Genomic DNA, 23,052 nt, shown 5'->3' with positions numbered 1-23,052 from the left:
CAGTAAGCTACAAAATTTATGCACGGCCTAACGAGCTTCCGTGGTAACCCTTTACGGTCGACTTATGGGTGTTGCCTACCTGGTCAGGTGGCAAAGTCATTTCTTAATGCACCACCATGAGGCTGCGTTTCGGCGAAGTGCCGAGGAATCTGTCTGCCAGCAAACAGCCAGCCAGCCAGTCATCTGCGGGCAGCGAAAGCGGGAGAAAAAAGAGTCGCTTTCTCGGAGTGCAATCTGCATTTTACGTAAACATCGTTTCTACGAAGTCTATCGGATGTTTACCGATACGCCGGTCATCACCAATTGTACCCTTTTTAGCTTCGCAAAAATTATGAACGACACAACGCGAGTTACTCCCGTATCACAAATCGTACGATATATTGTATAATAAATCGCCTCGCATCGACACACGGAATGCGTTTCTCGAAACTACGACAAGTGAAAACGATCTAGCTAGGAAGCAAGCGAGCTAGATCGCCGTTTCTCGCTTTATCCGCTCTCGACACCTTCGCTCGTCCAACGTTACCAAGTTTAGCGTGTACGAGCAATCTCACGCGGGTGTTGGAGCATGTTTCTTCTAACCAGTTACCAACGACCTACGATTATCATAAAACTTTATGCACGACCATATAGCCCATAGAGAACGGTATAAATCGTCGTAGAGACGATTGTTTATAGCAAGGATGTTACTATTACCGTTAACCGTTCGAAAATTGCACAAATCAACGTACTGTCGCGTAACGATGATTTCATTAGCCGAGGATATTTTCCTCGTCGAAAGGTAGGTCGTGTCAAGTCGAATGCCGACACGAGCATCGTGATCGGTGTCTGAAAATATAACAGCTGAGAGACTAACAGCTATGTATATTGAGAGTTGTGATTATAGAATCAACGTTTAATTCATTATAGTCGCACGCTCGCTGATTCCTCGCGTTTTCTTTGTTCGAGAACTGCCGTTCCTGAACTCGTTTACCCTTGACTCGTAACATAATGAAATTGCCCGCCATTTCACGTCATAGCGCCATGATTCGCAGTGAGAAGCGTACGGAAAAGTTTCGATTTTTCGCACAGAGTCACAGTTATTCACGCTACGACTAATCGCTTATTCGTTCGGTTTATTTCGGTTACGGTGAAAATTTCGCGTCGTGCAATGGTCTCCCTTTAATAACGCACGATCGAAGGAGAGATTCGCGGCAGAAACCACGAGAAGCAAGTGCACGTAGAATTGCTCAATTACCCGACGCAGTAATTCCACTTCGACCAGCATGTAGAAGTAAATCGCCGATGGAACGTGGCGGGTTTACCTTTGTAAATTGGCACAAAAAAAATCAAACCACGCGATCGCGACGACAGCCGACTCAATTTCTTTTTCTCCTTCGTTTTCTTTACAGCGCAAGAGATCGACTACCGTAGAATTAAGGTGTTCTCCCGCGGTGTATCAGTGGTTCGACTCGGAGCATACTTTCGACCGGAGTCCTATTTTTCTTTTAAACGAATCCCACTAATTGGAACTACCAACGGTCCTTCCAAATTCTTTCTCTCTTTCGTCTCTATCGTTATCTGCTTCGCAGGCATACCGACGAATTCACCTTCCTACACCGTCTTTTCGATGTTATCTTTCTGCTTCGTAGATACCGCTGTCACATTTTCATTAATCGCGCGCTTATTCAAACGAATTACGAGAACAAACAAAAAAGCTTTACACTTTGTATTAACACGTGGCGATCTCGTAAAATCATAGTCGAGACTTCACGATGGATAACAGCTGTGTGTCTTCGATTAATGCATTTGGCGATCCCTGCGAAGATTTGGCCATCTAGATTCGCGGTTCCCGCGAACCAGACAGAGTAGCCTTTTTGTTCGAAGCTGGTAGCTGGTTGTTTTTCAGCCGACTGACATTCCCACTGACTTCGCTCATCTACCAAATTTACGCTCGTTAATCAACGCTCTGAATGGAATTTTAATCTTTCACGCTCGTCCTCTTCGCGGAACTACTTTCGATCTATTTTCTCCTTGTGCTCTCTGTATCTCGTACTGTAGCCGACGTGCTTTTATCTGACGCATAGACGATGTAACTTTCGTGAGACGTAAGGTTTTTTTATTCTTCGACGATTACTTGCAAAGGATGTTAAGGAAAAATGTTGTATTAAAGCGTTCGCAAACGGCTGACCCACTTCGCGTTAGCTAACCATGGAACTATCGCTCTCGTCAAGATAACTGTCTTCAAGGATCGTAGGCTCAAGCAAAATTCATTATTACATACGAATATTCTTATCAGCGTTTCGTGGTTTTCTAGAAAATCTCAAGCTGTGAAAGATACAGAAAGAAACGAGACGATTTATTAGTATGTTTGACATATCCTTTTAGAGATTTTTTGTTAGAGCGATGCCGGCGAAAGAATCCTCTCCGTTGATTAACACTCCGCGCGTGGAGCAGGTCGGTGACTCAGGTTCGACAAGAAGGGAACTGCGGTATCGTTGACCGAACTCGCGATATCGATTTCGCACAAGACTCCGGCAATAAAGAGTGGCGCCCAGCAGCCGTGGTATCTCCGAGGTCATACCTGCGGACGCCAGGTCGAGAATTTTGACGCGGATAAAAGTGGTTTGCGGTCGGTTGCCGCCCGTACTGCCAAGGTCGATCTAATCTTGGCTCCCATAGGTCAGAGGAACTGCATTTCATCTCGGCACGTCTCTTAATAACGAGCCAGCCAGCGAGGAAAGTGCAACGAATTCAAAATAGTTCTGGGAAGCGGACTGTATGTCGGAGGACTCGAACGAAAACCACTCGAGCTCTGAGTAGTAAGGGTGGAAAGCGCCATCGATGAGAGGCCGAACCGAAATAGAGGTATCTGGCACCTATTCGAGCTGCCTCGTGAGCTTTATTGCCAAGGACGAATCGCGAAAGGATATTTCAAGGCGAATCGTCATAATCTTCTGCACCGATGCGCTTTGTGAAAGTCGATCGACGAGTCGCTGGCGTGGAACGGAGACCGTTAAACGATCTGCCATGTTTCGGTGCCTAGAGGGGAAAAGAAGAGGACGCGCCTTCCACGTTGTCTGCCTTCCTCCTTCCTTTCGATTTTCGAGACGTTTGTAAAAGAAAATAAAACTGAGCGTGACGCTCACTGGAAGCCGGTGGCGCGAACAGAGGCTGCGATCCGAGAGGCAGAGCATCGATAAGGATTCTCTCGCGTGCAACGGTGAGCGCGCGCGATCGTGCTCCGTAAAATCAAGCCACGATCTTAATCTTCGTCGACAAGGTCGATACCGAGGAACCCGAGGAGACTTTACGACTTCCAGTTCCGTCGGCATGGAAAGATCTTGCGAACTCGCTTCAGGAATTTCTCGAAGGCTGATGCAAACTGAACGCGAATCGTACCGCTTTGAATCATCGATTCGCGAATTTCACCGTTCTCCGTTCTCCGTTTGCTAAAGATTCACAGCCACGCGCGAACGTAATCAAGGTCGACAACGAGGCAAACTTGATCCAATGATCGGAAAATATTTTATCCCATATAATCAGATGGACGAGACAACGTTCGTAAATCTGTTTTTCTATCCGACAACAGTAATTCCCCGTCCATATAGCATTTAGTGTATCATCGATGTCGATTACTCGCTAATCCCGACACGGCTCGCCTACCGATTCGACGTTCGTACTAAACGTTAGATTCTCGCGAATCCAATTGCTTTCGCGTTTATCGCAGACGAAACGAGATCATCCTCCCGTTCGTTTTTAAAACACAGAAAAGGAGAGATTTACGAAAGCTTCTCGGGACTAACCGTATTAGTAACGTCTGCCTGCATGTCCGTGTCTTCCTCGACTCCAGCCTTGATGAGATCCTCCTCCTTCTCGTTGTCCGAAGTATTCAGATACTCGTCGTAATCCTGCTCGAGACTCTTGGTCTTCGGCTGAGTATCGTCGATCTTCGAGCCGGCTTTGTTCGCTGGCTGATCGAAGCTCTTCGTCACGAGGCTGCTGGCGTTCTTCGACGATTTACGCTCGACCAACGAACTCGACAGTTTGCCGGGTAAATTCTCGTCGAACTTCCTCGGAGACCGATGACCAGAGGCGGAGTTAACGTAGGGAAGGCCGGCGATCTTTCCACGATCGCGATCCAGCGGCCTGGTGAGATTTTTCGGCTCGTATCTGAAATTCCCGAAGCCGTCGCTCTTCGCGTATCTATCCATCTCGATGTTTCTGTAGTCTCTCTTGACCGTGAGTCTGGGAGTCGTTGGATCATCGGACGTCAACCTTCTGATGATGTCGTCGTAAGTTTTCAGCGGCGGTTTCTTCTCGCTTCTATAGAAATCGTTGTCCAGCTCGTCTTCGTCCAGATCCTCATCCTCCGTCTCCTTCGAGGCGTCGTCTTCGTCGTTCTCCGCGTCGTCAAATTCGTCCACGTGATATTCGTAATCCTCGAAGCTGTCGATCCTCCTCCTGTCGGTCTTAGAGTGGGAGGGCTTAGACTCGCTGAAGTTCGACCTCCTCCAATCGTCTAATCTCCTCGATGGTTCCGAGTCGCCGGAGCGATGTCTCTTCCTACCGTCGAGGCGCCAGTCGTGTCTAAAGATACCGACTCTGTGTTTCCTCCCATTTTTCCACCAAGGACGATGCCCGTCGGGGCTGTTTTCATTGTACGCCCGCGGTTTCTCGTAATCGAATCCGTCTTCAGCCGAATCGTAGTCCCAGGCGCGATTCCTCGGATAGTCGAGCCTGTGGTGGGTCCTCTCGAATCTCATTCTGTAGCTTCGACCGGCGTATCGAGAAGAACCTCTGCGTTTCTGTTCGTCCTCCTCGTACCAGCCGGTTCCGCGATAACCGCCTCGATGATACCTAGTCTGGTAACGCGGTTCGAACATCCGGCTGTGAACGGCAATCCTCGAGGTCCGAGGATAGGATCTCTCGTAATAGGGGCGAACATCGTAATCATCGTCCTCCTCGTCCTTTTGATCCTCTCGGTCGACCAACGAGCCATCCTCGTAGTCGAGTTCCTGCGACCAAGGCGATGATCGTCTGTCGGCCAGGTCATGGCGATTTCTCCTCCCATTGAATGACTCGTGTCTGTGCCTGTGTCTGTGCTTGTCGTCGTTAGCAGTGTTTTCGTGGGGACGATGCCTAGCCTCGATCGCGAACAGACCGTATGCCATCAGAAGGATCACGAGTAACAGCAGCCTCCTGTCGCGCGTCATTTCGTCTTCGGAACCGTATTCCTCGGAGCACCTTACATTATCCTAGCGACACGCGATCCTCACGATTCTCACGATCGCGATTCCGAGCTTGGTCTGTTCGTCGCTGGAAAACCACACGGTTCGTTTTATTCAACGATGCATCGCGATCAAAGCGCAGTGGCACTTCGTCTCACTGAGATCCGCGACCGACCGGTGTCCCGATCGAGACATTAATGATCGGCCGTGTTTCGCTGGCAATGGCAGCGCGGATAGATCGCCAAAGGCGGTTATTAGTGTCCGAGCTTCGAGAATCAACGTAACGGTGATGGGATCACAGTCGAACCACGTGGTACAAATCGCGCGTGACCCGATGAAACAGGGAATATCGAAACGTCCCGTATGACGCTTGCTTTTGGCCACGTTCCAGTTCGCTCGATTCCGCAACAATGTCCTCCTAATGGGAAACCTTCTACGATTCGCGACGCAACGATCCTGCTCACGTCTCACGCCTTCTTGCTTCGAATACCGTCTCCGCGTCCATCGCGCGTTTGCTATCTTTCCTGTCACTCGTTCGCAACAATTCGATCCGGCTACTCGAGCCTCTAAACGCCCGATTCGATTTCGATGTACGATCGAATCGACGTGATTACCGTTTTCCTTTCCGACGCTCACTTTCCTCGAAAACGAACGAAACGCGCGCGCGTCCTCGCCGCCGATACCGGCACACTGCTCGCTCGAGTCCAGCTACACGGAGATTACACCGAATCGTATCGCGGACCGAATGTCGCGGGCGACTGAGGCCAGCCTCTCTGGTCGACGGCTTGAGAGATCGCGGAACGCAGTGCGCATGCGTGCGGGCGATATTCGTCTCCCTCTCCCGCCCCCTCCGTCACCCTCGGCCGCCGACTTTTCTGCGTCCCCTTCGTCCCTTACCTGTGTGCTCTTGTGTGCCACCGCAACAACCGTGCACACGTTGTTTCACGGACTCCCAGTGGACGCGGTATACCTTGGATCTGGTACGTCCGATCGATGACTACGCTCCAAAAATTTCACACCGAACCAACACCACTGAAAACTTTCGCTTTTCTTCGTCAAGTTTCGCATCGTTTTCTTTTGCGCATTATTGCTGCCGTTTGAGTTTCTCTTCCACCACGTGGACGCACCATCTCCACTTGGCCACGTCTTACACGATCAACGCGGCGACGGGATTTACCCTAAGGCGATACCCTCTATGTCGATTATTAGTTATTTATCTATGCGATCTAGGCTATGCCAGCGTACATCCATATCGTCGAGAATTAAAGACCGATGAATCGCCCTTGCGTATTCTCGAACGAACGGGACGTTGCGTCGACCCGCGAAATCGGAACTCGATCCAACCCTACCGCGTCAGTATACGTGTTTACATCTACACGTATCGTCGCACGCGTTTTCCTTTATCTGGCCGCATGTAGCCATGGCAATCGATACACGTGTTTCTGTCACGGTTCCCAACCGATTCGTGTAGCGTCCCGATTTTACGATCGTCCGGAGAGATCGACACCAGCGACTGGCCACCCTTTTCGTTTCCCATTCACTTTCGCGTCGCCATTCAGAGATTCCGAGAGGATTCGGAGTCCGGCGGAGCCTCGAAATCCGGTCGAAAGGCTGGGGCGAGAACGAGAGGTCGATAGAATCGCGATGCCTGGCTTACTACAACCGGTACAACGAGGACTGGTTTTTCGTCGCGTACGGAGGACGTCTGATGTTTTTTATCGCGCCTTTTAAGCCGGCCGCTATACGCGCCACAATAAATAAACACGGCAGCCCTTTTGGACGGCTTCCGCTCCGATTCGATCCTCGATAAAGGCGCCCGTACGCGACCTATCACCGAGATGTATCGTTCCTGTGCGTCATCGGTCCTTTCCCATTCGAGCCAGAGAATGAAAAAAGGAAGCTACGCATCCTCTCGCACGATGCCAGTCGGGTCGTATCCAATGGCATTCTTCTCGTTAAAGTATCATATCCGTCAGTTATCGACATGTCGCGTCGCGTCTTCCACTTCCAATTCGATCTTTCCCTCACGATGTCTTTTTGTCGCGTGTCCGTGTTCCGTCGTTCGAAGCGTTTCATCTCTCCTCGAGCTCGTTGCCTCGTTCACGGACGAGATACATCACATGTATAAGAGGTACAGTCAGACTGCACGACATTGGAGCAAATTGTATGTGAAAATGCAGGAGCCGCTTAATCGTTTCACTTTTGCGGCATCGCGTTACCGATATTAATTCGTTGCCATTTGTCAGAATCACGCATACGGTAGAGCGGCGTTGCGTCGTTGCAAAAACGACGATTAAATTGCATCCTAGTCGGAGATTTCGAGCGGTGGCCGTACGGAACGCGTGTAATCAGCCTGCCAGATAAATGATCCGAGGTCCCAGGTGAGAGGGGCGAGTAGACGAATAAATGACGCTCCGACTTCGACTCTGTAAGACACTCCCGTGGAATGCAGTCGTTTGGACGCGGCGTACCGAGAAAATTTAAGAGCCGCGACTCGACGCTTGTGTCACTAACAAATTCCCGTGGTTTCGGTATGCATTTTTCGCGCAAGTATTAGCGATTGCCTAGCGATGAAGTGGCAAGCCGTCAACGGCAGACGTCACAGAATTGCTTCGAGTTCGCGCAATCAAATCTGATCCTGCCGTCTTTCTATTTCTAAACTCGACCAGGTCGGAACGGCAGCGACAAAAGACGCAAGCCGCTTTAGAGAACGGTCGCTTCCGCGGAATACCATCAAAATTTTCGTGGGCACGAAGCGAAATTAGTCACGCGGATTTAGCCACGGCTCTCGTGCCAACAGGCCGCTCTGAATGCATCGATTTGTTCTACCAGGGAGAGCACGTATCGTACACGAAACTTGTTCGACGTCCGACGTTGCTCCTCTGGTGGAAAAACTCGCTGATTTCGAATCGAAATAATATTTGGCGGAATTGTCGTCCACGGGTCTTTGGTCTTACGCGATCATCGTTCATTTATTGCGTCTTTAACGATAATTGAGAACAGGAAACGACTTAGATTACACAAACCTACGAGAAAACCGAGCAGAGATCGGCGTGTAGCGTAGTCGGGACACGCCGCTTTCGATCTAAAAAGTTTTGCCCAGGTTCAGGGGGTTATCTCGGCAGATTACGCTTGTAGGTCACATTGTTACTCTCTGGAATGGTAGTTCGCAACGCTGGTTCTCTGTGTCAAACGCGTCTGACTGTTTTTCTCTTTGAATTCGTTACGAGTTATGTAACGTTTCACGCTTTGGGAAATTACGCTGGCGAATGATCGGCCTGAAAGTTTAAACCAGGGGGCAGCTCGCGAAGCGTGCAAATCGCATTTTCGTTGGCGATTCACGAACGCATCCGTGGTGAATCTCGTTTCGTACGGACTGTGTGTACCTGCAGATCGTGAACGCAAAGAAAAGTCAAAGAACGGGACGAGAAGGAGAACGTGTGGCAGACTCTGCTCGCGATATATGGAATTCCTTACCTCCATTTCCGAAGACCCCTCTCGATGGAGTGACCCTTGACATCTCGCAACCCAACGCCACTCCTCTCCTTCTCGTTTTCATTCACCGCGTTACCTTGGCACCGAACGTTGCCACGAAAAAATCCCGCTCGGAATTCGAATGCGTCGATATCATAGACGTTCGCGCCACGTCCATAGACGATGAAATTCCTCCGTTATTATTTATCGTTGTGCCGACACGCAATCTGATGTTAACGAACGATCGGCTAAACGGAGCTGCGGTTCGATCGCCAACTCACTTACGAGAACGAATCGGAAATAATCGAAAGGTAAACAGAAGAGATTAAACGAGGGACTCGACTCTACGACTTGCATCGTTCGTGTCAAATGGTAGGGTAAACAGAAGTCCAAGGAATGTTCGGTCGGTAACGGGCTCTCCGTCTGTTTGACCAGTGATACTTCCAATTTAATATGTAATTAAGCGCTTGACGCAACAACTAATTTCATGGATCTCGAGACGTAAGAAGTCGTTCGTAATATCTCTCGACTTGATTGTAAACGATTTCTGCTAGTCGCATGAATCTGTTCCACCAAAAAGCGTTCCGTAGCTGCATAATTTCGATTTCTATGGGTTGATTCCTATCGCATCGATGGAGAATAGACCGAACATAGTGGGTTGTAAATGTAGCGCCGTATTCCATGACACGCGTCGCGTGAGCAATCATCGATTTACGGGATTACGAGCGGACCACCGGCTTTGGAAACTGGCTGCTAGTTTCCATCGCCTCTCGGCAGATGGACACAAAGAGCGCTTAGCGTTCGAAATTATCTATCAAGATTCGGAAAAGATGCAGGAGTTTATAAGAAAATTCGATGGAAAAAGCCAATAAATTTTGCAGATGATTTTATTGTTTCGTTATCAAACGCGGTGCACCGACACCGTATTACGCATTCACAATCCTTTGGTTTACAGATGTACACGTTACAGCTTACGTAAACTCTAATACCGTATTTGTGTTATATTTTGTTCTGCATCCTTGATCTGCACCTATGTGTGAGATATGTTAAAGGCAGGTACAGGAGATACGTCGATGAACACTAAAGAGGTACGATATAACACACTACGAGTAAGTTTCGCGTATGTGACGCGGTATTTTAGAAAAAAAAGCGTGTCTCCAAGGTGTAAATGGTGCAAATATGTTGTGATAAGTGCGCCAGGTGTTAGAACTTGTTACTTATCACGGCACCGGTACGTCGTTCGCATCAAAATCAACAGGATGAATCCGAAAGATCTTCGTTAAATCTTTTACTAGATCAATTTCATTTGAATTACATACTAACAAAGTCGAGCGTAAAATCCAACTATCGAAACGTCTTTCTGGTATGTTATATCTTACTCTATCTTACAGGTTTACTTGAAGAATCGAAATACGTCGCATTCTATCATAGAAATCTACAAAACGTGCCAATATGACAAAAAGAAATAGCCATCTTTGAAAAACGAATAAAGAAAAGAGCACGATGCCCAAGTATTGTAAAGCGAGGGTATTTCGTCACGGCCAACAGGAATATCGTATTCCTAAGAAAGCTTCCTTAAAATACTTAGAAAAAATGTTTGCGAATAAGCTTACACGCTAAAAAGTACAAGTTCACGACCGAGACTCTAACGAGAACATTCGACCGTTACATATCGAAACTGCTTTTTGATTTAAATTCTGACCATCTTCGATCGCAATTCGATTTCGTTCCGTCAGTCTCGCGCTTCTTTCCTTCGTCAAAGAGAATTCCATGGCGATGGAAGAAGACGCGAGACTCTTCCATCACTGAATCCCCTCGGGTGCATGCGAAACGCGACGAGAATTGTTCAAACTGCTCACAATATCGTCGATAGAAGACCAGTCAGAAGACTAACCGCGAGCGTGATCGAAGCGACCATAACGCTCGATGCTCCTGATAAATAAAGCTTATTCATCAAGTCTTGCGGCACGTCGATGTACACCTTTTTCACACCGATATCTCGTATTAGCGTCGACAACTTCTCCGCATCGACCTTGTCACCCTCGCTCGACCAAACGGTTAGGGTTACGTTGCTCGTGAAGGAGCTATTCTCCATCAGCGACTTGATCACTTTCATACTGTTCGCGGCTAGACCAGCTCTTACAGGATAAGTTATCGGCTGAGTAACCTTCTGTTCTTTCAGGATGTTGATCATATTTTGGATTTGTTGCTCCGTGTATTGACCTTCGGTAACATTGTCCTTGGTGCCGTACCTGAAACACGAATCGATAAAGTTTCGAAATATTATGATTTTTTATATTAGTAGACGGTGACTATCGTTCTTACCTGGTGGTCCAGCCGACTGACAGCGTGTACTCTGGAAACTCCATGGCTTGACTTACGAAGGCTTTTGCGTCAACCGCTGTGGTGTTTGCGTTCACCGGTCCAGGGAGTATATCCGCGTTAAGAAATACGGGGAATTTAGTCTGAGAACAAAGAAAAGCTGAGCGATTAAAACGAAAACAGAGCAGATATTGGTAACGGAAGGCTAGGTTTAGGATTCTCGATCATAAAGAACGCGTGGCCATCGGTAATCGAGGCAAAAATAACCCTCCAATTCTGGAATGTATCGTTTGACAGAAGCGATCGGTGAAACGAAGCACGAAGGACTTTGTAAAGATGCACGAGTCGATCTATAAATACGCAAACGGGATACGTACGTTATTGCGGAATTTCTCCAAGATAGGCTTGCTCTTGTTGAAGGCATCGATGCTCTTGAAGTCCAGCTTGATGCCCTTGGTAACGTTCCTCTGGATCACGGTGTTGAGGAAATCGTCTAGCGACAAGTTGCTCTCAGACGCCGGCGGATGTGCCATTATCGGTATCGGTGTGTTATTATTGCTCGTACCGTTCAGTATGCCCAACGTTACGTCGGCCTCCAGCATCATGATGTTGACTTTAAACAGGAGAGCCAAGTTTATAAAGGTACATACGTATATCGGTACGAGTGAAAAAGAGAAAGAGAACGAGGAAGGGCAAAGAGAGAGTAAGGAGGGAGGCAGCAGTGGTACATCTGAGAAGCGCGAACAGCAATTGCGCCGCGAAACGAGAAAGAGAAGAAAGGTGAGAGGGAGATACCCTGGTAGTGAGAAGGAGATGAAAAATCGGCTGGTTTCAGTACTCGCAGACACGTGTAACGAATATCGATCGATGCCTAAAGAGGCTGCGAACCAACAGATTTCAAATTCCTGCGCCGGTGCTAAGCACGGCTTTTTAGATTCTTCGCGCTCGTGGAGGCTCTGAAAAAGCACTTGGGCTCTTCGCACCTTCCTCCCATTCGCCTATTCGATCACGTACAAGTGTTTCGCTCGTAGAAACGCGCGAGCGACTTCCGGTTGATTCTAGAAGGAGATGCACGCAGCAGCCACCTTGACACATATTTCTGCAGGCCCGGTCGCGATCGTACATGTCACGGGTTCCATTATACTTTTCCTGGATATCGTTTCATTGATCGAGACATGATTGCGACGCCAGCGACGCACCTAGCGAAACATCGCGGAGAAATCGCCGAACGACGTAAATAAAACGGCAAAGAGGAACAGGTTCGGCTTTCGTTCGTTCCGCTTTTGTCGCGGACGACGCGATCAATTACGGAATGGGAGGATCAAGGTCGTACGTATCCGGAGACTGACCTTCCTCTACTCTACGACCATTCGAACGTCGTTGCTGGCGTCCGAGTCTCATTGAGATTCAACGAGGGTGACTGGTTTGTTTCTCGAAAATCTTTCGCCGACGTGACCACGAAGGCGATACCATCTTCCTGAATATTAATTAATACGAATTTTAAAACATCCGGTATCACGCCGGAGCGTGTTTAAAATATCGCTTGGTTAAACGACCTTCGACCTCGTATGTTGAAACCGCCCGAAACGTTTAATCCCGATAATTGGTGTTAAGCTCGCGCGATTTGACCTGTGCAAACATGCCTCACATGTCTCACGTGGCTGATGGGGTTACAAGCGTGTCCACCGTACGATATCACGATATGGAAAATGTGTCGATGTCATATTTCGAAAAGATTCGTTAACAACTAAGGCGTAACAGGCGATCGCGAATCTTCTGGGAAATGAATTTCTCATCAAGCTCTCATCATTACCGTGTTCTTTGAAATTTGACTCCTCGTATACATGCGATGCGATTAATTTCTCACGGGACACCTAGTTTTAAAAAAACGATTATTATCGGCGGAACATTGGAAATTTAATCCTGAACGTTAAACGCGGATTAAGTTTCTCGGTTTCTTGTTAACCACGCGCGATGCAAGTATCGCCCGGCGCGATATTCGGCGATGACAGACTGTGACAGTTTGGAGTGTTTCGATGTCGCGGATCTGGAATATTTTCGCGAAGCTTGTCAACGCAAAAGGAATCGAACAAATTCTATTTCGATCATTAATGTGGTCTCAACTATTTCGCCAGCGAGATCTCGAAGAGATTGCCAAGCAGACCACTTCAATTACGCGATCGACGTACCTGATACAAGTGCGTTGTCGAGTTTCTCCTTGCTGTTGACGGCATGCTCCCAGACGATCTTGGTGAGATTACCCTCGATCTTCGGAAAGAAAGTGGCTACGTCTACAGAGACGTTGCTGGCGGACATGGCAGACTCTGAAACAAGCAAACGTCGCGTCTAGTTAAAGAGGTGAACGGGTCTCGACCTTCCGCATTAATATTCTCCAGGCCTCTCGACCTTTGACCCAATATTCGGTGGGGTCGTTTCATAATTGAGCGGACTGCGAATTCCTCGTGAACCAGCAGAGGGTAGGAAGATCCGGAGAGTTTTCGGGGGAGGGGCTGTATGACGGAGAATTTCGCCCTACTTTGCACATTGTGTCCCGAGAGATCGATAATCTTATTCATTCGTTACCGTCGTTACCTTCTCCGCTATTGTAGAAGATCGTTTGCGCAACTACCAGGAAAAACGAAAAGGAGAATCACGCAGCATCGCCGAATTTTCCTGTCCGATTCACCGGTCTTTTTCTTTCACTCCTTTTTCATAATTGTTTGTTCGTTCCGCTTTCCTAGAAACATCGTTCGTACAAAGAAAGCAGCAAAGATTCGAAGCAAACATCGTTCGTGAAAATACGGGGATACTTGGAAAATTTTGCTCGGACAAATCGATACGCGACGAACTCCCGATACAACAGTTCCAACTGACCCGTTTCCGGTTCAGCAGATGTGTGCAGGGATGCTTGTACGCGTTGGTCGATCGACTACCGAGCCGCAAGGAAGAACTGTGCTCTTTTTACCACGTATGAAACGGGGAGTAGAGATCGGAGCTACTGAAAATGGCCAGGTTATTCGATGATATTGCGAAACGCATATAAGGAAAGAAAGGTAAGCACAATATTTATTTTAAGAAAAATTTATCGACTTTGCCGAGAATTTCTTCGTAGCGCTATTTTCAGAGATCGAGCTAGATCTATATTCGTGCGCTGCGCTTTGCGCGTGAAAAGTATCACCGTAACAGTGTGGCATTCGTGTGTAAGAAATAACCAGCGGAGAAAAGAAGAATATCCGATCGATCGGTCTTTTGTTCAAGTTATAAATAATGCAGAGAGCCCACGGTCGCGCAATTATGCGAATATACGTAGAAAGAAGAAGGACAATCGTAACGAGTAATACCTATACACTTTAAATTCGCCTATCTCGTCTTCTGCATCCACGAGTCTGTTTGCACGGAATAGCCCTGAAACGTATTCTCGCCGCGACGTTTCCGACTTCCGACTAAATTCACATTCAGTTTCCGACTCACCGATTCCGTACAGAGAAGGATGTGTCTGCGAATCGGTGCTCGAGCAGCTTTACCAAGAAGAATGCAACACCGGCCCATTCTTTTCCCTCTAGAATGGCCGGCCGTTCTTTGAACCGACAGTTAGCACACGCCTAGAGTTCGAGGCGAGATTGACCTCGAATGAGCACGAGTTGCACCAACGACGCACTAATTGGCTGAACAATCGATCGTTTGTCATCTAGAAGTACGATGGTTCCTGATAATGCTTCATTCTGACGCATTCGTTTCCGATCATCGTATCTTTCTTCTTAAATAAAGGGAATTCATATCTTTCTGATTCGATCGCTCTGTACTTTGAATTACGGTTACATAAACCTTTCATAAGTTTCAGCACGTTTAAAGTGGTATATCTCACCTTGTATATATTAATCCTTAGCAAATAAAGGGCGGGGCTTTTAACGCGGATGAGTTATCGATCGACCGTTATCGCGATTTGCGAATATATTTTTCAGTTTCAAGAGACACGCACGATTACGCTCTTCTTTCGCCTAAGACTCGGGAAAGTTTTCGTTTCGTTTAGCGAGAGGCATAGATGTACGAGTCGTTCTTGCTCGGTCCCCTTAAGTGAAAGCTGGTTTTACGCGGTAGACTCGGACCGGATAGTTGGCACAGCCCTCGGCTACTTTCCACAAGCTTAGAGCGGAATTTTGCAGGCGCACGGATTTCCGGCGGAATTTACCGCGATACAGGCTGGTATCGAATTTAGTCCGCTGAGCCGGTCGAACGACTCTGTGACTTATAGGTGAATCGTAATCGAGCTAGCTGGAATCCGACTTTCATTCGCAGTTAAACTGTCGGAAATTCCAATTTCCACGTTAAGCGCCGATCGGATTTCAGCGAAAATCAAGGCCTCGATCGTTTGCCATAGCTAGTCTCCACACGTTTCCCTCGTTTCCGTATGGTTATAGGGGATATCGCTCATATCACAGATGTGTTTGCCATGTAGGGTCGCATACTGTAGATAGTATAGAAACATACAAGCTACTTTAAATATCGACTGTGCCTAAACGTGACGCGCACTTTATTTGATAGACGTGTAATGAAACGTCACCGATGCAGGGTTAAACTTTCAAATTAATCTGTAGAATTTTCCAAGCAGTCATAATGTCGATCCGATGAAAAATCTTCGTACGAAGTTTCGCCGACATTGACGCCTCGTAAAACCCGAACCAAGCTTTAAAGAGACGTCTGTTACCCTGCCGATGACAAAGTAGTCTTGATACGATAATAACGCGATAGATTATACCGTGATCTATTTTCTACGATGCGATACCATACAAGATTGTTGGTATCGCGTGATACGCGATCGGACAGGAAAAATTAGAAATGTCACGCCCTGTCCATTTCAAGCCCGATTCTATCGCGAATTCGTGACGCAATCGAGAATTTCTGTCTCTTGATAAGACGCGCGATGTTTAATTCGATTCCTCCTACGCGTACGCTTCTGTAAGCCGATAACAACAAATCGGTTCAACGTTGTATCAGCCGTATTCCGAAACTTGCCCGAGTTTCCAGAATTCTCCATCGAATAATCCTTGTCCATGTAATCGATGCGCACGTACGTCATACGAGCTGTTCGAGCGATACGAGAATATAGGCATCAAAAGGTAAATTGTTTGCGCGAAATATCCACTCGCGAATGCCATATACGAAATCTTCGTCCAATATTTTTCACCGATTGAACCAGGGCTTTCGTTCGACTGTGACAGATTCGAGAGATTTACTTCTATACCCGAACAACGTTCTTTTTTCGCACAATAAAATCTTTGCCGAATAATCCATGCGTCGTGTATCAACGAGGATCGAAAGATCAAACTCAGGTCGAACACATCTGGCGATCGTGTAACATAACGAGATTAAGCACGGCATCTTTTCGTGAGCAAATATCTCGTGTATACGCTCGTTTCTTTTCATATACCTATGTATCTACGTTTGATATTCTTTCAAGAATTACGATCGACACGGTACAAGGTTCGCAAGAAATCGAGAGAACTCGCTCGTACGAAACGTTCGAAATCATTTTGTTCACCTTCCATTGCGAAACTGTTCTCGATGTGATCTGGATTTCGTTGTAATCTCCGTAGCTACAAAGGGCGACGTTATATCAGATATTTCTTTCACGTTCTTATCTCCCTATCAGCATTTAGCCGAAAATGACTAAACCTATGTTCGAAACGACACAGCGGGTCTAATCGTTTGATATCTCGTTACTGGCTCTAATCACGCGACGAGAGTTTCATCATGATCAAACAATTTCACACCTTATTTTATTTATTGTGGCGAAATTAGAACACGGTTCTCAAGACTGATAATACCATCGAGAAATACACGATATGAGTCACCTTCCCCGACTTGTACGTAGATAAGAATGCACTTACCAAACGCCTCCAGCTACCTCGGTAAACACGTTATACGCCTTACGTAAACGAATTCGGGTTCCGACGTATCGCGACACGATGTCGCTGTTCGCGATTCCCATTACAATTAACAGCTTGGAAATAAAAGGCTACGAAGAAACTCGAATCGATCTGATCGATTTTTTCCTCTTCATTTACATTGTACCATCTTTCATTGCCTGTGTCTTTCTCGTTCTATTCGTTATTTCTAGTACGTTACCTGGCTATCGTCCAGTTCGCGCAGACAACTTTCTCTCAGTGTGTACCTAGTTTTTGTAAATTTCTGCTCTAGGATGGAAACAAGTACGATCGGATACGATGTTATCGTGATAGAGAGAGAAAAGATCGTTTGACATGGTGACATTCAATTTTCAAGGAAACCCATGTTTTCCGCAATGAACTCACCATGTCACGCGGCTTCTTCCTCTGTATTTCTCCCGTAGAGGTCTCTAATAATATTTACGGCAAACGATACGCGGTCAAGCCGACGCGCTCTGTAGCATGTTTATAAGTGACAGTCGCTCGTTAATTAGTCCGCTAACGGGTGTTCCTTGTTTATCGTTGTTAAATAGAAAATCTCGCGTATTGATTGTCGGCCAAGTCGATTAGCCTAATTAGGACTATTAATACGTTGGTAATGGGGCACAGTCATGCGAAGATTAATTTTTCTCCACTAATTGTTTGCGTGTCTCTTTCGGTCGCTTCTACGCCCCTATGTATAATTATCCTGGGAATTCCGTAGACGCGCCCCTTTGTGTTCCCGTGAATGTGCTCCAACGTCATCTCAATTTCTTAATATACTTTTATTACTTACGAATTATAACGATGCGTTTAATGAAATCGCGGAGTTACGAGCTACGAAAATTTGTCGCGTGGCACGTAACATTTTGCAAAAAAGAACGCCTGTTCTTTCGTGCGTTCGAGAGCTGCGGTCGTCGGCCAGAGATATGGTCGAAACGATCACAGAAATCTTTCTTCGATAATTTCCTTTCTTCCTCTTTCCTCGACTAAACCGCAAACGATACCGATTGTTACTACAAGAACGATAACTGGTTAACGTAAAACGCGCGCCATAATTTCAAGGAAAGCAAATGCTTACAGTCTTTCATCTCGTGAGCTTCAAGATCTCGAATTCACGAGAACGAATCAATCGACTCGAAACGGCTATTTTCTGACAGCGCGTGAACAACGATGGGCAAAAAGAGCGCTAAAAACAGCTTATTTACGTACTATTTTTGCGCGGCACGTTGGTTCGCATATTCAACGGAGCAACGGTAATCTATTTTTAAGAGGGGTCCGCGATACAAAGAACTCCGGTGCACGGTTAAAATGCGCTGGAAAATGCCAACACATCGGAGGAAAGCGAGGCAGAAACGGACGAAGATCAAAAGCACGAGCAAAGTAGCTGAAGAAGAAGGTTTACGAGTATCAGAGAGAAATAGAGAAAGGGGGAGGGGGGAGAAGGAAGAGAGAGAAAACCGGGTTACGCCCAGCGTATATGTTTGCATTTCGAAATTAATCGCGTTTCTCCTTCGGCCTGTATACTACGATAGAGTGAGATATAAACGCTGAGCTTTAAGAATCAATTGATCAATCTCGTTGCTCACCGACCGTGCGAAATCGGCTGCTATTCACACGCGACCGTTGCCAATAATTGATCGGCTCTGGTTCTCCTTTTGAAACACTAAGAAACGTCGGGATTTAAAGCGTTGCTTTCGGATAAAATCGATAGCGAGCAAAGACGAATTTCTACTCTCCTCCGACAAGCCTAATCCGCGAAACAAACGGAAGTACATGCTCTTTAGTTTCTCTGCGTCATTGTTTCGAGCTACGATCTGCGAACTGTGAACCGCCGAATGAGCCAAGCGCTGGATTAATTGCACCAATTTGCGACACACTTGGAAAGCCCTCGAAATCCAATATATTTTTCTTCGATTTTCGTGACGAGTTCGATCGCGATCGAGGTAACGGTTTATGACAGCGTTTCTACGACACCGTAGCAGCTTCGAGAACAATTTCGCGCGCGATTAATTGCGATTCATCGTCAAGCCAGAGAGAAAGGTGTAGGACTTACGGATCAATGCCAGAAACAGGAGACTGGTCGCCGTGGTCGTGATACTCTTCATGGTCCCTCACGGTGAACACTGTACACGTTTTGAGAAAAAGAGAAGCGAGCTGATAGACGCGCGAACAGCGTGCGCTCGAACGATGAACAGGCAGGCTACTTCGGAAAAGAAAGAGGGAGAGGGCAGAACCGGCGTGGCTCTGGTTGCTCAACGACACCCGGTCAACTCGGCAGCCTCGAAACGACTGACTGTCGTCCCGTTGCGTCGATCGATCCTCGAAATCCAACCGTACACAATACGGAGCCGCGTGCACGGAGCTGCCGTCGCGCCGCACCGCGTCACTACGCTCCACTCCGCTCCACTCCGCTCCGTTCCGCTTCGCGCCGGCTCTCCTGGCCATATTTCGCGATGTACAGGACAGGACCCCATAGCACGCACACGTGTCCGGCACCTCACGGTCCCAGACAGTCGGTGAAACGTGGGGTGAATAAAAGACCGTGGCAAGGGGCAGCAGGTACAAGGGGAAAGGGTTGCACTCCTCGTTCCTTCTCCTTTTCGATGCGTGAAAAGGGGCAGGATGCGTGGATCGAATTAGAAGCCGCTTTACAGAAAGAAAGGATTCGCAACGCGGTCGTTGTTTAGCGCATCGCACGTTTGTTGCCCCTTTCCGGTATGCGATACGGATCTCCAATAAATTAAATTTTCGGATTTCCGTGCCTTCGAAAATTTTCACGGCTTTCGTTTCGGTTCGTCGACGTCGCATCGTATCGTAGATAATGAATTTCGTTAACCGTTTATAGCTGCAAAAAATAACATCCGATAATAGTGTTTAGCACAGATGCATGAGTTTAGCAATATATTGTGAGCTGGTTTTTATTTTCAGTGTGTAGGTCTTCACGTCGTTAAAAATGAGAGATTCGTGACGCTGTTAGCTTTACAACCTGTTCGTTAACGACAATAGTTTTCGAGGTAAAATTCGAACGGTCCCATTAATTCAACTCTTGTTTTCGACTGTTCGTAGCACGAGGAACCAACGCAGAAGAAAAACGGAGCAAAAAGGTGCGCAGACATTCATCGAGGGATAAGGTAAAGCTTACAAAACCAGGTGGCACGTTATCAGGAAATTGTTCGAATCAAGGATATAATTGATAACCGGATCGATAGCCGTCGGTTTTACCACGTTAGGTAACCGGAGCATCTGTACAAACGGTGTATATTTTTGCGAATCGCAGCGCAGGCTTCGGCTCGTAACGCGGAAGCGAAATTTTATCTGACCGTGACGCGATACATCTACTCCGGAATAATACTAGTCTTGCCGCGTTCCAGATTCGAATAATCGATAATCCCCGATTAATTGTTCGTCCTGTCGGAAGGTTCGTTTTTCGGCTTGGACGATCACGTTCACCTCGAAACTTCGATGCACCGGGTCAAAGCGAAGCGGTTGCAAAGACGCGCGCATCTCGTTGGTGAAACGATATCGCTTAGGTTCTTATCGCAAAAGTTTGCTTCGGGATATCGAGTGTTTTCGTCGTATTCCGATCGCGATTTCAGCGAAGAGAAACTGCGATGCCAACTGTTTTTTATTTGTTTCATTCGCTCGTAGTATGTAAATTGGACACATTTGTTTCTAAAGCGATTGCTCAATCTCGCGTATTGTTGATCGCCGGTGCACGAAAGGATCCGAGCAATTACAGCGAGCCGTGCACGCGCGAGTCTGTCATTAGCATTTTAAAACGCAGCCGTCCAGAAATCGTAGCTTGATGAAAAATTTGTTACTCCACGCGACATGTGTTCGGCACACGAGCCCTAAACGAAGCATAAACCCGACGACAGGGGTCGTTTCTCAGATCGGTCGAGGGTCGGAGGCTTGAAACATCTGTCGAGGGTTCGCGATTCCAGGGTAACCGTACTAGCGTCAATTTCGCAGAACACTTCGCTTCGATTTCACCACAATCGTAGCGCAGCTCAAAGGAAATTTACGAAACGACGAGTCATCGATACGGTTGGCGACTCTTCATTACCGTAGAGACAGGCGCGTTAACAAATTTACGCGCCAGTCGAGTTGCGACGCTATCCACGGAAAATAACTGACTCTTATCTTGCTAGTGGGATGATGAACGCGAGTTGAAAGACCGAATGTTCGATGGATTCAATCGCATGTTCCGTGAGCATTCTCGATACACCGATCATGCTTCGTGAAAGATCAATCGTCCGAAAATACGGCAATAGTCGCTTATAAATATTCCATGAAGTTTTGAATAGACAGATTTTTCATGACACGATGAATACCTCGGGCGACATCGATGCCAATTTGTCGAAATACCATGATCGATCAGTTTCCTGTCTGCCAATTTTTATAAGGGTTAGTCTCTTAACGGTTAAAGGAAGAAGAACGGAAGCAAAAAAAAGAAAGGAAACATGAAAATATCGAGAAAGAGAGCGTAATTATCCGTGGTGAAGAGGTCAATTTAGTTAATAGGTTAATTCCTTGTGCGACCGTCACGCGATTTTTGCGAGAAGGGCGCGACATTTATTTAATCGTGGTAATGGCGATCTGTTTGATACTTCCGAAAGTTTCGCGGCACGAAAGGAGTGGAACTGCGAGCGTGGCTGGATGAAATAACCGACTAAAACTCTTGGGAAATTTCTTCTCTCTTGTTGCTTCTCCCCATTTGCCAGAGGAATGATACGCGTTATCCCGTAAAATCTACAGTGTCATCAAGGAAAGCAAGAAGGAGAGGAGAAAGAGGGAGAAGGACGAAACCATGACCCGCTAAAGAGATCATGAATGTTTAATTTCATAAGTTCCCATGTGTCGTAATATGTGGGAAGCGTTTCGAACGATATTTTTCCAGGACAGGAGACACTATCACGAGCCTCGCAAACACTAGGTATGAACAGGCTCGTGGTGACGTCGTCTACGAATCGGCCATAACTCCTAGACTTGTCCTTGACTCGTTTCACGAGCGGGGAGATGCGGACCGCGCGAGCGAGGAAATGGAAATGCATCGGCGCATTCCAAATTTTCCAGGTCGACGCTGCCCGTTCATGGGCGCGCGTGTGTACGTGTGTGGATGCGCCAACACTCGCGCGCACCCTATACTCAGGGCCGATGCTTCAGATACAATAGAAAAATGGCAGTTTCCCCGAGACAATGTGGCATACTCTGCTTTGTAGCGCGAATCGAAGGTTCCCCTCGGTTCTCCTTTCTCTCTCCCGCCCCTTGCTAAGCCATTCGTCTTTCTCTTTCTCCGTCTGTCTCGAATACTCGTAAATATCCTCTTTAAAGTCCTCCACGGAATTGAAGCGCACCGGCAGACGTGACAATTAGGCGTTCCGGTGTCTGCATACGTATTCGTCGGTTCTTTCCACCGAGGAGGAACATTCCACCGCTATGCCATAACAAGGAAATCAAAGACAGACAGAGACGGCGCAGGAGTTCGCGACTCGAGCACAGGAGCGCCCCTAATCGTGGATCGAAGTAGAGTCGTCTCGCGAGCGAAGATTCCAGCGAAAGAAGCGTTTGGATGAAAAGACGGGTGAACGATGCTTCGTCGGCTATTGATTTTCAGCCGCTACCGCAAACGCGAGGAAAATAGTGTCGCAAGAACTCCCCGATGTAATTAATTTCTTAATGGCAGTGGCACCTTATTTTCATTCGATTAATCCGTAGTCATTGCGTCTTACGTGACTCACGTGGTTTGCTGTTCGGGATTAACGATCATGTGGTTATTCACTTTTAATTTGCACGTTTGTGTTTCATTGGCGCGCGCTGAATCATTTATTTTGTCATTTTATCGAATCGTATGATTATTCTCTGGCTGCGCGATACTACGCTGCGCGTCGTGAAACGCAATATCGTCCCTTCTATCGCGTATATCGTGTATCTATGAATCGCCTACCGTGTTGCGTTCCTATCCTTGCTGGCTCTCGTGCGCTGTTGAACCATCCACTCGATAAGCCTGGTTCGATGGGATTTCGAAAACTCCTTGACGACGGTTCGAAATCGACATTGATCGCATGATCGTGCTACTGAAAGGCCAGATGTTACATATCGCTGTTGTCAACGAAGAA

At 47.2% G+C, this 23,052-nt stretch overlaps 2 protein-coding genes across 4 annotated transcripts in view; both read right to left on the bottom strand.

The window, feature by feature from the left end:
* Positions 1-5,983, bottom strand: part of LOC122566664 — a 59,912-nt gene extending 53,929 nt beyond the window's left edge. The window contains exon 1 of one of the 2 annotated variants that reach the window (XM_043724252.1): positions 3,786-5,983. In XM_043724252.1, coding sequence (XP_043580187.1) covers positions 3,786-5,195 — 1,410 coding nt within the window. In that variant the 5' untranslated portion in view covers positions 5,196-5,983. The remainder of the gene's footprint in view (positions 1-3,785) is intronic. The other variant, XM_043724253.1, reaches the window with a different exon arrangement.
* A 3,570-nt stretch (positions 5,984-9,553) lies between these two features.
* On the bottom strand, positions 9,554-23,038 carry LOC122566672 (protein FAM151B). Of its 2 annotated transcripts, none has more exons than XM_043724269.1 (5): positions 22,881-23,038; positions 13,196-13,330; positions 11,384-11,619; positions 11,010-11,149; positions 9,554-10,936 (listed from the first exon to the last, which is right to left on the bottom strand). In XM_043724269.1, the coding sequence occupies exons 2-5, from the start codon at positions 13,320-13,322 to the stop codon at positions 10,540-10,542; spliced, it is 900 nt and encodes a 299-aa protein (XP_043580204.1). In that variant the 5' UTR covers positions 13,323-13,330; positions 22,881-23,038; the 3' UTR covers positions 9,554-10,539. The 2 variants fall into 2 exon arrangements, with proteins under 2 accessions (XP_043580204.1, XP_043580202.1); XM_043724267.1 differs by lacking the exon at positions 22,881-23,038 and adding an exon at positions 18,987-19,231.
* Between the last annotated feature and the right edge of the window lie 14 nt (positions 23,039-23,052).

The sequence above is a fragment of the Bombus pyrosoma genome, linkage group LG4 (assembly GCF_014825855.1).
Source record: "Bombus pyrosoma isolate SC7728 linkage group LG4, ASM1482585v1, whole genome shotgun sequence".
NCBI classification, from domain to species: Eukaryota; Metazoa; Arthropoda; class Insecta; order Hymenoptera; family Apidae; genus Bombus; species Bombus pyrosoma.
The sequence above is the reverse complement of the archived record's forward strand: the minus strand, read 5'-3'. Positions and strand labels throughout refer to the sequence as shown.

Bases quoted from the DNA above. Each gene is read 5' to 3' on its own strand.
- LOC122566672 (XM_043724267.1), bottom strand. From the start codon at position 19,038: ATGAAGAGTATCACGACCACGGCGACCAGTCTCCTGTTTCTGGCATTG. The intron at 11,150-11,383 runs GTACGTATCCCG...CTTTGTTCTCAG, and splicing joins TGGAGAAATTCCGCAATAAC to ACTAAATTCCCCGTATTTCT. The intron at 10,937-11,009 runs GTAAGAACGATA...TTCGTGTTTCAG, and splicing joins TCAGTCGGCTGGACCACCAG to GTACGGCACCAAGGACAATG.